At 35.4% G+C, this 13,845-nt stretch overlaps 1 protein-coding gene across 6 annotated transcripts in view; it reads left to right on the top strand.

Moving 5' to 3' along the window:
• LOC112514066 (uncharacterized aarF domain-containing protein kinase At1g71810, chloroplastic) overlaps positions 1-12,206 on the top strand; it is a 28,205-nt gene extending 15,999 nt beyond the window's left edge. For all 6 annotated transcript variants that reach the window (XM_025120386.1, XM_025120379.1, XM_025120383.1 and 3 more), the window contains 11 exons: positions 1,743-1,857; positions 1,940-1,989; positions 2,355-2,433; positions 3,838-3,888; positions 4,049-4,190; positions 4,330-4,374; positions 5,123-5,221; positions 5,316-5,357; positions 7,095-7,271; positions 7,907-8,026; positions 11,895-12,206. In XM_025120386.1, coding sequence (XP_024976154.1) covers positions 1,743-1,857; positions 1,940-1,989; positions 2,355-2,433; positions 3,838-3,888; positions 4,049-4,190; positions 4,330-4,374; positions 5,123-5,221; positions 5,316-5,357; positions 7,095-7,271; positions 7,907-8,026; positions 11,895-11,999 — 1,025 coding nt within the window. In that variant the 3' untranslated portion in view covers positions 12,000-12,206. The remainder of the gene's footprint in view (positions 1-1,742; positions 1,858-1,939; positions 1,990-2,354; positions 2,434-3,837; positions 3,889-4,048; positions 4,191-4,329; positions 4,375-5,122; positions 5,222-5,315; positions 5,358-7,094; positions 7,272-7,906; positions 8,027-11,894) is intronic.
• The last annotated feature ends 1,639 nt before the right edge of the window (positions 12,207-13,845 follow it).

Genomic DNA, 13,845 nt, shown 5'->3' with positions numbered 1-13,845 from the left:
TTAGTATTAAATTAACTATTCAAAAGTTCTAGTTTTGTGTAATTTTTTAATTCAATTTTTTTATTATAATTTAATTTTACATAACGAAGTAATTTAATTTAGGTTTAATAATATAATTTTTTATAAAGATAAGAATTAAGTATTCTGTTAGAATTCAATGATTATCCTAATTTTATTTTAGATATTTTATATTTAAAAATGAGATGTTTATCTTGTATTTGATTATGTTTATCTGTAGTTAGTTACACGAATTCAAACATGGAGCTTTAATAAGTTGTACTTATACACAATTTACTTGTAATCTTGAATTTTAAGTAATATGAATCAATAAATAATACTTTGTGCATAAAAAATGGTTTTTAAGAGTTTTTGTCAAATGTTTTATAATATAGCATAGATAAGGGGACTTTAAGGGAACTCACAGTGTTTACAAATGACTTGATGAGACGTTATTATGATAACGAGTTAGCTGTTCACATAAATAATCAAGTTTTTCATGAAAGGACCAAGCAGATTGAAGTTTATTTTCATCTTTAAGGGACATAGTATACATCAGTATCGAGTACTAGCTTCTAGACATTCTCACAAAGCCATTACACAAAGGGTAAATGTTTTTCATTTGTAGCAAGTTAGGCATGATTAGGATCTTTGCTCTAACTTGAGGAGTGTACATATATTGTAATCATAGGCCAATTTAGTTAGTCCGTCAATTAGAGTGATTTAGCTTGACTTAGTTTGAGGCGATTAGCTCACAAAGTAAAAACATAAAAGATCATGGAAAGAAATATCATCTTCGTCATTAAATGAATTAAAGAACACCTTCATAGCACAAACATCTCCTAGTTTATTTTTTTTTTTTGAGGAGGGGCCGCGGGGGTGGGGGGTGAGAGCTAGCAGTTTAGGTCGCTAGAGCCCGACGAAGAAGATAGGGATATGTTATTGCCCTACATGTTGTATGTGTGTTTTGTCTTACCTTACATTTTGTGTGTTTTCAGTGTACCAACTGTTACTTTTTATTACTTATTTTTCTTGTTCTATGATTACTATGTGCTAGCCTTTGTTCATTTTACCTGTTTGCTCACATTCTTGCACAAGGCGGGGGTCTTCAAGGAAACAATCACTTGCACTTTTGGGTAGAGGACATGTCTGTGTACATCTCACCCTCTACTGGACCCTACTTTTGAGTTGGATTTACTTGGTTAGTTTGGTTTTGTTTTGTTTTGTTTCAGTTTGAAGTCTAAACACCATGCCTTCTTACACCTTCTACGAATCATGCTTTTGTGTGCTCACAATTTAATTTACATATAGCAAGTAAAAGGCAAAATCCTAAGCATGGTTCAATTTTTTTTCCAACTTAACAATGATATCAATTAGATAACTTACGATAAATTTATGCTCCCTCTATAATGCTTTGATATGAAGGAAAGAGTTGAAGTATGACATGTCTTATTTAGTATTCTCAATGTAAGACAACTCTATTGAAGCAGTGTTGGTCTTAGTAACTTTAAGATGAAATTTTTATTGCAAATGTTCTTGAGATGCTATTTGCCAGGTGAATGGTCTTCTTGAATACTGTGGAAGAAAGTTAATTGGCTAGCGATTCATCAATATCATCTATTTATTTATATTGCTTGTTGCATCTGTGATACGAGTGGTCTTCCATCTTTCCTTTTTTGTTGTTGTTCTATGCTATATATCTCGTTGCATCTCTTGTGTAAGTAACTATCAAAGTTCGATCTCAGATTTTGGCATGATGGGCGACTTCAAGCAAGAACTTCGTGATGGTTTCATTGAAGCCTGTCTCCATCTGATAAATCGTGATTATGATGCGTTGGCTAAGGACTTTGTTACCCTTGGGTACTATTGTCTTCTTTTTAGCATTAAATTAAAAAGTCAATGCTGAAGTTTAGGTATGAGTGTATTTTGATGAAATATTCAGGCTGCTTCCTGCAACGGCTGACAAGGATGCTGTTACGAAGGCATTGACAGGTATAGTTATATCACCTGTCTACATAATCATTTCATGAAGTCATTTTTTACGCAATAATACCTCCACATACCAATTTTTCTGGTTTATGAATCCCTTTGTGGGAAGCATGTGTAACATTTCCTCTGTCCCATGAACTTTAAACTTTTAAGTTGGCACATGGTTTTAGGGGTGACTATTTCTCAAATGTCTAAACTACTTCATTAATGACAAAATAAGGTAATCTAGTGGACCCAATTTTTTATCAACTTATATGATCACAATGGCTAAGTAGGTCATCTTTACTTGATATTCCATAGTCCATAATGGCACTTTTGCTTTTTCATGTTCTCTTTGTCTTGCTAAATTTGACTTTTTTTCTGGGTAGGGGTTTTTCAGAATGCTGTTGCCAAAGGAGTCCGAAATATCAGCTTTGGGGATCTTTTGGGAAATCTAGGAACTACCATGTAAGATTCTAGCTATTTCTTACCTTTGCCGTGGCTATGTGCTACCTTAGATGTGCACATCTGTACTTCATAAACTAGGCATGTTTCCTCAATGCAATACTAAAAATCATATGATTAAGTTTTATTTAGAACACATTTGAGTAGAGCCCGACACTCATTACAAGCAGTAGTATTGTAGTCATGCTTCTTACAACTTAAAAGTTATCATATCCTCTTTCTCTTCGTTAAATGTCTCGCAAGTCCCATTTTAAGACACCATTTGACTCCCTAATTATTTCTTGTATCGCCTTCTTTTTTCTTCTCATTGGAGTTATTTCACAAAGACTTGCCAAAAATTTACTGCTTTAGTGGTAAAAGTGAACATAATATTAATGATTTTGCTACCTTATAACCCGGAGGTTATGAGTTTAAACTATGGGCAATTGGGCATAGAGAAACTATAAGTACATTAGCCACTGCTAATAACTACTTGAAAACAGTATTCTAGGTCTCCTTTAACTGAGAAAAAAGGAAATAATATCTCCTTTGATTAGGAAATTATAGAGATTTGATTCTCTATAACCATGCATAAATATATGTCACAGTAATGTAAATTACATAGAGTCAGTTCATTCACACCTAGAGTCAGTTCATTACACCACTTCGTTTTTCCACTTGCAATTCCTTTTTCTTAATTCATAAAATGGGGAGACCTTACTTCACTAAGCACGCCTTAGCAGCCACCTACTCCATACCAAAAAGTAAGAAAGAAAAACTGAAAGGGATGTAAAAGTACTTGCCATTTACATTCATTGCTATGATGGTAGTAAATTGATATTTGTTGTCTCGTTGATCAACAAAATATTTCTTTTCTACACGTCTACATATATCTGACATCTTCATAACTTTTCTAGATTATTGTGAGTTATTATGGCATGATTTAATGGTGGTTTCTTTAAAGGTAGCATTGTTCTGGTAGAGATAGTATGGTAAATTGTTTCAGACTTCAAAATGTTACTTTGAAAAGGACAAGGGTGTCTTTAGACAAAGTGTAGTTCTTCAGTAGCTATGAAATTTACAAAGATGGAAATAAATCTGTGGAGTACTAAAGAGTGATCTAGTTGGCACAGTTATTGAAGCCATTTTATGGTGTAATCTCCAATTTGTTAGTCCAGGTGAGCTGCATAGTTTAGCAGTGTGTTTGGTAAGGGGCAAGGAAGAAAATTTCTATCTAATGAGCATCTATGCAGGTGCTTTTAGTGGCAATAATATTGCTATTATGTACCAGTGTCCTTGGTTCTAATAATAACAATGATGATTCCATGGTTGGCCCTTGTGATGATTGATTTGTCGATATTTTCTTACCTTTCCCTGCAATAGACCCATCTATCTGTTGTCACTGTTTCATTATGTTTTTTGTTGCAGGTACAAGTTCAAATTTCAGATCCCTTCATATTTTTCTCTTGTTATTAGGAGGTATGAACTATTCATGCTCTTGAACTGGAATATATAGAGCTTGAGAGTAAGAAATTTTACTGCCAAGTGAACTACTTGCTCAAGCACATCGTTGCACTTGAATGTTCAATTGCATTGTATTTTCTTGAAAGCCTCTAAGTTTCTTTTGTTGATGTGCCAGCCTTGCTGTTCTAGAAGGTATTGCGATCAATAGTGACCCAAATTATAAAGTTTTAGGTGGTACATACCCGTGGATTGCCAGGAAAGTCCTAACTGACAGTTCTCCCCAACTTAGGTCTTCTTTGCAAGCTCTTCTTTACGAGGTGGAGCATCCTGAATATACGTGGCTGAGATTTATTTCATGTGATAGCATTCATGTATTAGTTTTAACCATTAAAAAAAAAGTGTAAAATGTACATTTCATGGTGGATGTTTTAATTTCAATATAATGAATATTATCAGGACGGGGTATTCAGGATTGACCGTTTGGAATCTCTGCTATCAGAGGTATGATGTGTGATTTTCTTATAAAGCTCTTTCCGGCTTCAGTCAGGCCGATTTCAGTTTTGTTATGTGAAAAAGAAGATAATACATGCCTATTTCTTGTACTTTTTTCAGAGTTTGGCAGATTATGCCGAACTAGATAATTTTCTTATCATTTAAATATTTTAAAACAAAAGTTATTCAAATTAATTGAGCCTACTTCTTCCAGCTCTTCTGTCCTGTAGAAGAAAAGACTACCTTGGAATTTGTTTCTCAAAGGCAAGCTTTTCTGACAGAAGAAAATATTGATTACTAGGAAAAGGAAGTACAAATTACACCCCTGAAATAATAGAACTTCTAGGCTAACACCTAAAAGCAGGGGGAGAAGCGGATATGGGTTTACTAGGACTAGATGCAACGAGTATCCCTACCATGGCCCCCATACATTGATGTGTTCACCACATGATTGCACTCATAATATGTAGTTCACTCATGAAGGCATTTCAAAAGGTCCAGTTTTCAACTTCAGTCAGCACATGCAGTCTTTCAATTTCTCTTGTGGAGAGTTGCTCCTAATTCTTTGTTATTGATGTGCAAGATAAATTTTTATGTTATGTCTCTCCTCTTTATTTAACTAGGAAGTATGAACCTATTTGTATAGTAGGAAAATAGGATCCTTGGTTTTCAAAATCCCTTTTGAACAGTAATATCTTGGGATTTTCTCTTTATGCCTCTTAACTTTTACTCCAAAACTGAATAACTTTGTTGGTAGTCCCTTCGAGCCAGAACAGAGAAAGCTTTGGTGAAAGTAGAAGACAACAATTCCGATGTGGTTATCAAGCAGATCTTGTCATTCACATTGACTGAGAAGGTAAGGGCACTACATTAATATACTACAATATTTGCAGCAAGACAGAATGAGGAAAGAAGTCATAAATTTCATTCATTGAATTTGATTCGGACAGGGTGCATTTGTAAGGGAAATACTTCTTCAAGAATTCGCCAAGGTATCTGGTTTAAGCTTCGTTGTATGAAAATTATTGGTAATAGAAAAAATAGTCTATGGGTCTGTTATGCATGCATATCAGTTTCATTCCTTCTTAAATCTAAAATGTATGTGGACGTTATATTTGCATTTAAATCGGTCAAGTAAAAATGAATAAGCCGTACTATCCTTTATGTTATGAACAAGTTGTACTATGTCTTTATGTTCTGTAAATTCATCAGGTAAAAAAATGAATGAGCTGTACTCGTCTTTATCTGGATTAGTTCATTGAAATATTGATCTTGAACTAGCTTGTTTGCTACGAGTTATTCAATTGATTAATGTTGATCTATGTTGCAAGTGGGAGTTTGTGATAAAACGTGGAAACCTGGATTTTGAAATCTTAAAAAGCTTATGATATGTGTGTGTGTGTTTCTATATATATGTGCATGCCTATTTTATGAGTCTAAACCAGATCAATAGAACAAGAAGTTATCTTACGGTTAATACATTAAATATATAAAATGGAAACATATCTAAGCTTAAACCTTATCGTGCTTTTACTTTTGCCAAGTAGGCCAATTTTAATCCAAACTATCGAGAAAAAAGGCTCCTTCTGTTGTCTTCTCTCCTCCTTTCTCTCGTAGACTTTAAACTGATGTCTATAAATTTTTAGCCGTTACATTTCCATTTTTAAACAAAAATTGACCAAAATTGTCCATCTTGTATCACCAATTCCATATTTTCATGTACTCATTGTAAAATATTCAGCAATACAGTTAAACCTGCAGCCCACTGCATCTAGGGAGAAGTGCACCCCCGTAGTACCTAGCATGGGGATTCGACAAGGTTTGGAAGCACTCCTGCTTCCTAGATGCTTATTAATAAAATCATTATTGTCAATTCCAGTCTAAAAAAGGTGGGTGAAAGAGCTACCTACAGGGGGGTGGTTAGGCTGCTATACTATTTTCTAGTCTTCGACTGTTTGTGATCATTTGTGTACCAAGTGATGCATAACGATTGATCATAACCTTTAAGTGAATTAAATACGAGATGCTTCTCAAGCTCTTCATGAGTACCCTTTTAAGGAGGATCCTTTGAGATTGGGTTTTCCAGGAATATTGCTACCAAAGCCTAGTCGTTATATGTCTGAGGACTTGTTGCCAAAGAACTGGCTAACTAAGCCTACAGCTATCATTACAGTTGGCCCCTCAAGGCATATCTTTAAATTGTTGCAGGCATATCTGTCATCTTGATGCTATAAAAGGTTGGTAGTCTCTTGAACCTGTACAATGGTGAGCCACCGACAACAAGAATATGTAAATTTTATCCCTGAAATACCCAATCCGGTACATTATGACAAGCTTAGCCCCCATGACATTGTGGAATACTGCCTTTCTGCAAATTCGTGTACCAAAGTGTTGCATGCATATCAGTAATGTTGTTACTATAAAGGGTTGGTAGGCTCTTGAGCATGTACAATTGGAGCCACTAAGAATGACAACATATTTAAGTTTTATCGTATCTGCAAGCTCCTGAGATGAAAGTGCTTCTGATCAAAGTAGCTTGTTTGCACATCAAAGTGCATCAACAAAGTAAATAAGATTGTGAAGCTCATTGACTCCTTTGAGTGGTCATTGTCATGCATGATAGCATTCAGCTTGCAGTCATATCATATAGTCTTGGTTAGTTTCTTTATATTACTTGTTTCTTAATTTAGAACATAACTTTTTTGTAATTGCCATCTATATAATGATAGGGTTTGGATGCACTTGGGATTGCAAGCCTGGAATCTTTGACATCTGCAGCAACTGCGAACATACCATTTGCCCCTTCTCCATCTCCAATAGCTGATGAAGATATCACCAACTTGAGAAACTTACATCGCCTACTTCAATTATTATCAGGGTCTCAAAAGATGGCAGATGCCAACACTGTAAGATACCGAGAGCTTTTACGTATATATATATATTTCTAAGATGAATTATGAAGTTAGAGACATGCAAGAGAATTATTTGATTGATTCTCCAAAACTCGAGCTTTTCCTTCTTAAATTCCACTTATTAACTTTTTATGTTAAAACTTCATTAAGTTCTAATACCTCCAATCCGGCAGCATACAACACTCTCATTTTATCATCTTTTTTTTTTGGGAAGGGGGGGGGGGGTTATATAATGTGATATGCACCATTCTGGAACATCTCTATATGTGCCTTACTATATAGAAGCCAAAGTTGCACCACATAATCAGACCAATGACCACTGATATTACTGAGCCATAAGTTCTGCAAATTGAAAACAAGATGGCAGAATGGAAGTTTCTTATAGTTGGGTTCCTTACCTCTTCATATATACAGACACAGACACGCACACTCAGACACACAGACACACACGCATACACACACACACACACATATATATATATATATATATATATATATTGCAAAGCTCCTAAATTTGTGGCCAGTAACTATTGGAACATAAAGGCACTGTTAAGTCTTTTAACCCCATTGTTAGAAGTAAATTACTCTGTAAATCCTATATTTGAGTTGATGTGATATATTGTTTATAGGGAGTTGAAGAATTCAGTCCATACACTAACAAAAGAACAACTTTCGAGGAGATATCTTTAGTCTTCAATCAGCTCACGTCTATTCAAGACAAACTGCCACTGCTTAATGTTGTTACTGAGGTAAGAATCATCTTTTTCAACACAGTACATCATGATCGTTCTTTAAGGTTAGATGACTAATGTTAGTTTCAAAATCATTATGATCTCTTTGAATCTCCCTGGAAAATATCGGCATGTACATTAACTTTATGATGACCATTGCAAGGTGTTAGAGTAGATAAATTCATATGAGATTCAAGTTGGAAGAGCCTTACATGTCAAGATACTGGTAAATACTGGATCTCCCCTTAGGAAGCTTTTAATATCCGAACCCTAATTAATTACATAAACTGAACTAAGCCCCTGCAACCTCTGCCAATGACCGCGTCCCAGTCTCCCTTCTTTTCACTGTTGCCAGCCACCAACATCTAGCTCCTGGAAAATTGACCAGCCTAGCCAAGTTCACCTTCCCATCCACCTACACGGCTACACCATATGCGGTCACTGACTTTTCCCATGACCATCACTGCTGCTGCTCTGGTCTGACTCAGCAATGAGGCTCTCCAAGCTACACCTGCTGTTTGGCAACCTCTGTAGGAAATTCCAACGATTATGGACCAAGCACTAGTATTATCATCCATGGTTCATGATTAGACTCATCATCTGGCCTCATGAACTGGTAATTTGAACCTGAGTAGGTTGTACTCATTCCAAACCAGATTCTCCCTGTAGTCGCCTACATGGAACCAAACAGAATCCCAAATTCATTATTATCTTGAGGAGATGCAAGAATCCAACTCACTGCGACTCGAGGAGCCCACGGCTCGGATACCATTCATAATGCTTCGAGCCCAAAGTAGCATACTAGTCTTGTAACCTCCAAATCAATTGAAGCCTTGGTGGGATGTTATTGGTAGCCCTCTACCTAGGTTTGTAAGGAGCTCATATTCATGTTCATAGTTGATGTGGAACAGGGTTGTTGTAGTTCCACTTCAGTCATGCTCACATTCATAAGGAGGAAGTTTTGGTAACATAACTTTAAGCACTAAACACATATCTTTCTATTTATCCTACCAAACCCATAAGCCTGTTGGATGTACTATAGCTTGGCTCTCCCCTTGATAAGAATAACATTGTTGAAAGAACTCTAATTATTTATAGAAAATACTGGATTTGACCTCAAGTATCAGGTGTCTCTTTAATTGAGCGAAGGTAAGACATTTTATGCATGCAGTTACCATATCAATTATAGGAGTGATTGATTTCTCAAAGTACCATACTCGGCACTTTTTTTGCGAAGAACATATTTGTTTGTGTGCATACGAGGAAAAAACGTATTAGCTTTGCAAGAATGAGCAATTTTGGACAAAAATATGATGTTGGTTTTTGCACTTACTGTAGTGTGTGGCAACAAAAAATCTTACAATGGTTCGAAGGTTAATCATTCAATATATGTTGTGATTATATTAACAGATATTATGTCAATATATATGTATTATGGCAAAAAGAATGTTGCGTTTTAACATTCCCTAAAAGAACTTGCATACAACCAAAGTGTTCACTTAACGGCTTCTTTTCATGTTGCCAAAATGTAAAGTTACTGTTTACTTTTCCTCACTCCTGATATCCCTTAAACAATTTAATAATCAACTTACCGTTGGGCATGAAACCTAATAATTATAAGCCGGTCTACGACTTCAGTCTGTAAACTCGAACTTTGTAGAACACTCACAAAAGTTAGGATAATTATTTTCTAGACTTATTATAGTAAAAGCTGCTCTACTTTGTTCTACTGAAATTCATGTTGAAGGAAGTGATATGAAACATCAAAACAGCGAAAATCAAAACAGAGGAAATCGTGGACGTCCTTATCTTTTTTCCGTCCTGATGTCCATTTTTGTTCCATGGATGCAACTAAAAGATTCATGTCATATAAGGGCATTGATCTGTTGACGATGTTAGTGAATCATCAGAATATTTTATGTAATTGGATTCACAAGAGACCGAAAGGGTTGATGGTTAAGCTAATAATATAGGTTGGGAAGTGGGGAATGCATACTTGTATAAGCTAGCTAGAATCCGGAGTCACTGCACGTTGCTGTATTGCGGTGTTCTAGGGGTAGCACCCCTGGCTGTCATCCTGAAGACATGTTTAGAAAAGATGTCTTTCTGAAATTGCCAAGTCTAAGGGGCCATTTACTAAATGCTTACTCGATAAGTGCTTACGGAGTCACTTTACCTTATCGGATGAACATGACAAGGATTGAAAATCTTACCCGGTAAGAGTGATTACAAGGACCGAGAGTCTTACCTGGTAAGTGAGAGTAACGGCTCTTACGTGGTAAGTGCTTACCGGATAAATTGTTGTATACAATGCCGTTTTAGTGGACTAAAATCTTACCCGGTAAGTTAAGTTAAAGTGTTGACTCTTACTGTTAAGTTACGTTAAAGTGTGGCTCGGAAAGCTACATGCTTTCTGAAAACGCTAAGTCTGTGTCTAGTTAAGAAAACTATATGCTTTCTGAAATGACTTAAGTTTGACACTTCAGACAGTAAGTCGAGAAGGTTGGGCTTGGTACAGAAAGCTCTATGATTTCTGAAATTTCTGAGTCTTGAAAGTTCTGAAGGCAAATCACCTCCTTAACTTGGTTTAGAAGGAAAATCTCCTTGTTTCAAAGTTATTGTTTTGATTATTTTGTTTCGAGGCTTAGTGCAGAAAGCCTTCACTTCTGAAGTCAAAGACCTCAGAAGGTCAGACTTAGGGGCCGTTTACCTAAACGCTTACGTGGTAAGTGCTTATCGGTAAAATTCAACACTATCGTTTACTTATCGAGTAAGATTTGAGTCCACCAAAACGACATATGTAATAATTTATCCGGTAAACGCTAACCGTGGTAAGAGTCATCGTCATCACTTACCGGGTAAGACTCCCGGTCCTTGCCTTTGCTCTTACCGGGTAAGATTCTTGATCCTTGTCATATTCATCCGGTAAGGTAATGTGACTTGGTAATCGCTTACTCAGGTAAGCATTTGGTAAACGGCCCTTTAGATTCAGAAGGTACTTCACCTTCTGGACTTTTAGTGTAGATACCATTTTTGTATCACCCAATAAATGTTCAGTTAATTCTTGTAATTGATACCTTTTAAAGGCGCACTCATTCGCCTACGAGACATTACAACTTCTCTATGTTTAGAAGCTTTCGATTTCTGCCTAAGTCGGGAGTGTGAATTGAGATTATCCTCAAAACAAATTTTGTGTAACCCAAACAGGAATAGGGTTTGAATATTGTGTAAGGAAACCAAGCTCTAAGCTTATCTCAATTTTAGTCAAGGTTCTATTGTGATTTCTCACGACCCAAACCAGATTTCCAATACGGTCGTGACAAAGGATAATTTTAAAAATCCGATATTGTCTTGGGGCTCGTTGGGTTGTCATATAAATACAACCATTCTGTTACCACTTTGATATCACAAATCTGGGAGAGAGAAACACATAGAATGAGGCTTAGCATTAGCTTTGAGAGTCTGAATCATAATCCGTGATTTCAATTTGTAACCTTTCTTTTTTGGTTTCTCTTGGGTGAAAATATATCTTCCGTTTACCTTCCGGTGGTGGAACCACAGTAAATTAGTGCGTTATTTACAGTAAATTGGTGAAAATAAATCCTCCGTTCAACTTTGCTCTTGCTATAATCGATCCCTTTGTTCCGCATTCATTGTTGGTAATGGTTAACTTTATTTGTTTTTGGGACCATGTGGCTTCTAAACCACAAGGTATAAAGAAGAACCTTAGCAATGACCGAATGTGGGCAAATTACTGAATCTTGTAAATACCAAGTTTCTGATTATTCGTTTCCTGCAACTATTATTATGTGTTTTATGCTATTGATCTGTGATTTAGCGAGTGATCCAGTGAAGTTAAGTAACGTAAGAATTGATATTTTGACAGCTTCCTCCAGATTTGCAACAACAACTAATTCGTCTTCCGGTTGATCTGGTTGGTAAGTTGGTCTCTCGAGTTGCGGCAAGAACAATACGAAGGGCGTTGCTATGAACTGCAAGGAAAGCAGATGGTTTGTTGTGTATAGATGCTACTGCTTGGTGCATTCATATCTTAATTACATCCAAAGAATTGTTACTGTATAGGGTATATTGATCACATCGAGTTACATGTATGCTACAACTTGTACAATAAAATTCACATGTATTTGATTTTTAAACCTTGATTGAATTGGTCCATGCTATTGGGTTGGTTCCATCTGAACGTATTCGTAATACAAATGCTTATTCAATATTCACGAATATTACAATACAAAAAGTAACAAAGAATCAACCAAAAGGGTGATGCCTAATTGGTTTGAGCTTGACTTCAAAAATTAAAAGAACCAGGAGGTCTCAGGTTCAAATCCAAGGAGGAATAAAAATCCCCTTGTGGCCACGGAGGTTCAAATGCGGTGACTCCGGGCTATCTGTAAAACAGGTGGTCGTCTTAAGATTAGTCGGCTCGCAAAAAAAAAAAAAAAAAGTAACAAAGAATCTTAGATCTAAGAACGTGTTAACCAAATGGTTAACTAAAACATATGAACAACGAAAAGATGTTGAGAGAGAAATCAAAAGATTGTTAATAGCTTTCTAAAAGAATGAATGATGATAATGAGCTAAACTCCAAAAACAATGGTTTATATATGTATCCAGTATTTGCAAGATAATCCTCCAAGTTTGAAGAAATGACTCTGCTAACCCTGAAGATTTCCACAATGTGAGGCTCAGTTCCTCAACTTAATAGTAGCAACTTTCATTTATTTCGTCTTTAGTCCCTCAACTTTTCTGACTTATTAAGTACAAGCAAAAGTAAAGATTGTTAGGATAAAACTCATATCTTTCAACACCCTCCCTCAATCTTGACTTTTGAATAAGTCAATCATCCGTAACTTAGAACATAAGCAGTTATAATGATCAACTCCAAGAGCCTTAGTAAATATATCAGCTGGTTGCTCAGAGGAATTTTTTTTACCACTTTAACCAAACCTTTGCTAATAGTTTCACAAATTTGATGAACATCAATCTCAATATGTTTAGTTCTTTCATGAAAAACAGGATTGTTAGCTATTTGAATAGTAGATTTATTATCACAATATAAATATATTGGTAACAAATCTGTAATATTGAGATCAGTAAGAGTTTTCAAAACCCACAAAACTTCACATGTTGCAGAGGCCATAGCTCTGTATTCAGATTCAACAGAAAAGCGAGAAACAATAGTTTGTTTGTTACTTTTCCATGAAACCATTGAATTACCCAGATATAAACAAAAACCTGTTACAAATCTTCTAGAAGATAAGCAGTTCCCCTGATCTGCATCAACAAAAGCAGTTAAAGAAAATATTTCTGCTCTAGTAAAGCTAACACCTTTTCCTAGTGATAACTTTAAATATATCAGAATTCTTGGAGCAAGTTTTAAATGAGATTGTCTTGGTGCATGCATAAATTGGCTTAAACAATGAATAACAAATGCAATATCTGATCTAGTGCCAAGTAAATATATTAGTCTTCTAATGAGTCTTTGAAAACTCGTATGATCATTTAAAGGAGGATCTTTACAATTACTTGAATTTGTAACAATTAAGTTCATATCCATAGAAGTCTTACAGGGTTTGCATCCTAAATACCCAAAGTCATTAAGCAATTCTAAACAGTATTTTCTTTGAGACATGCAAATACCATTTAAACAATCTAAAATTTCTATACCCAAATAGAATTTTAGCTTTCCTAAATCTTTTATAAGAAATTTACTTTTCGAAAATATTTTTACCTTTTCAATTTCAGAATCACAATTTCCAGTAATGACAATATCATCAACATAAACCAAAAGAATAATAAATATAGATTTAACTTTCTTG

The sequence above is a fragment of the Cynara cardunculus genome (assembly GCF_001531365.2).
Source record: "Cynara cardunculus var. scolymus isolate 2C chromosome LG 6, CcrdV1, whole genome shotgun sequence".
Lineage (NCBI taxonomy): Eukaryota > Viridiplantae > Streptophyta > Magnoliopsida > Asterales > Asteraceae > Cynara > Cynara cardunculus.
This window is presented reverse-complemented; position numbering and strand designations above follow the sequence as displayed.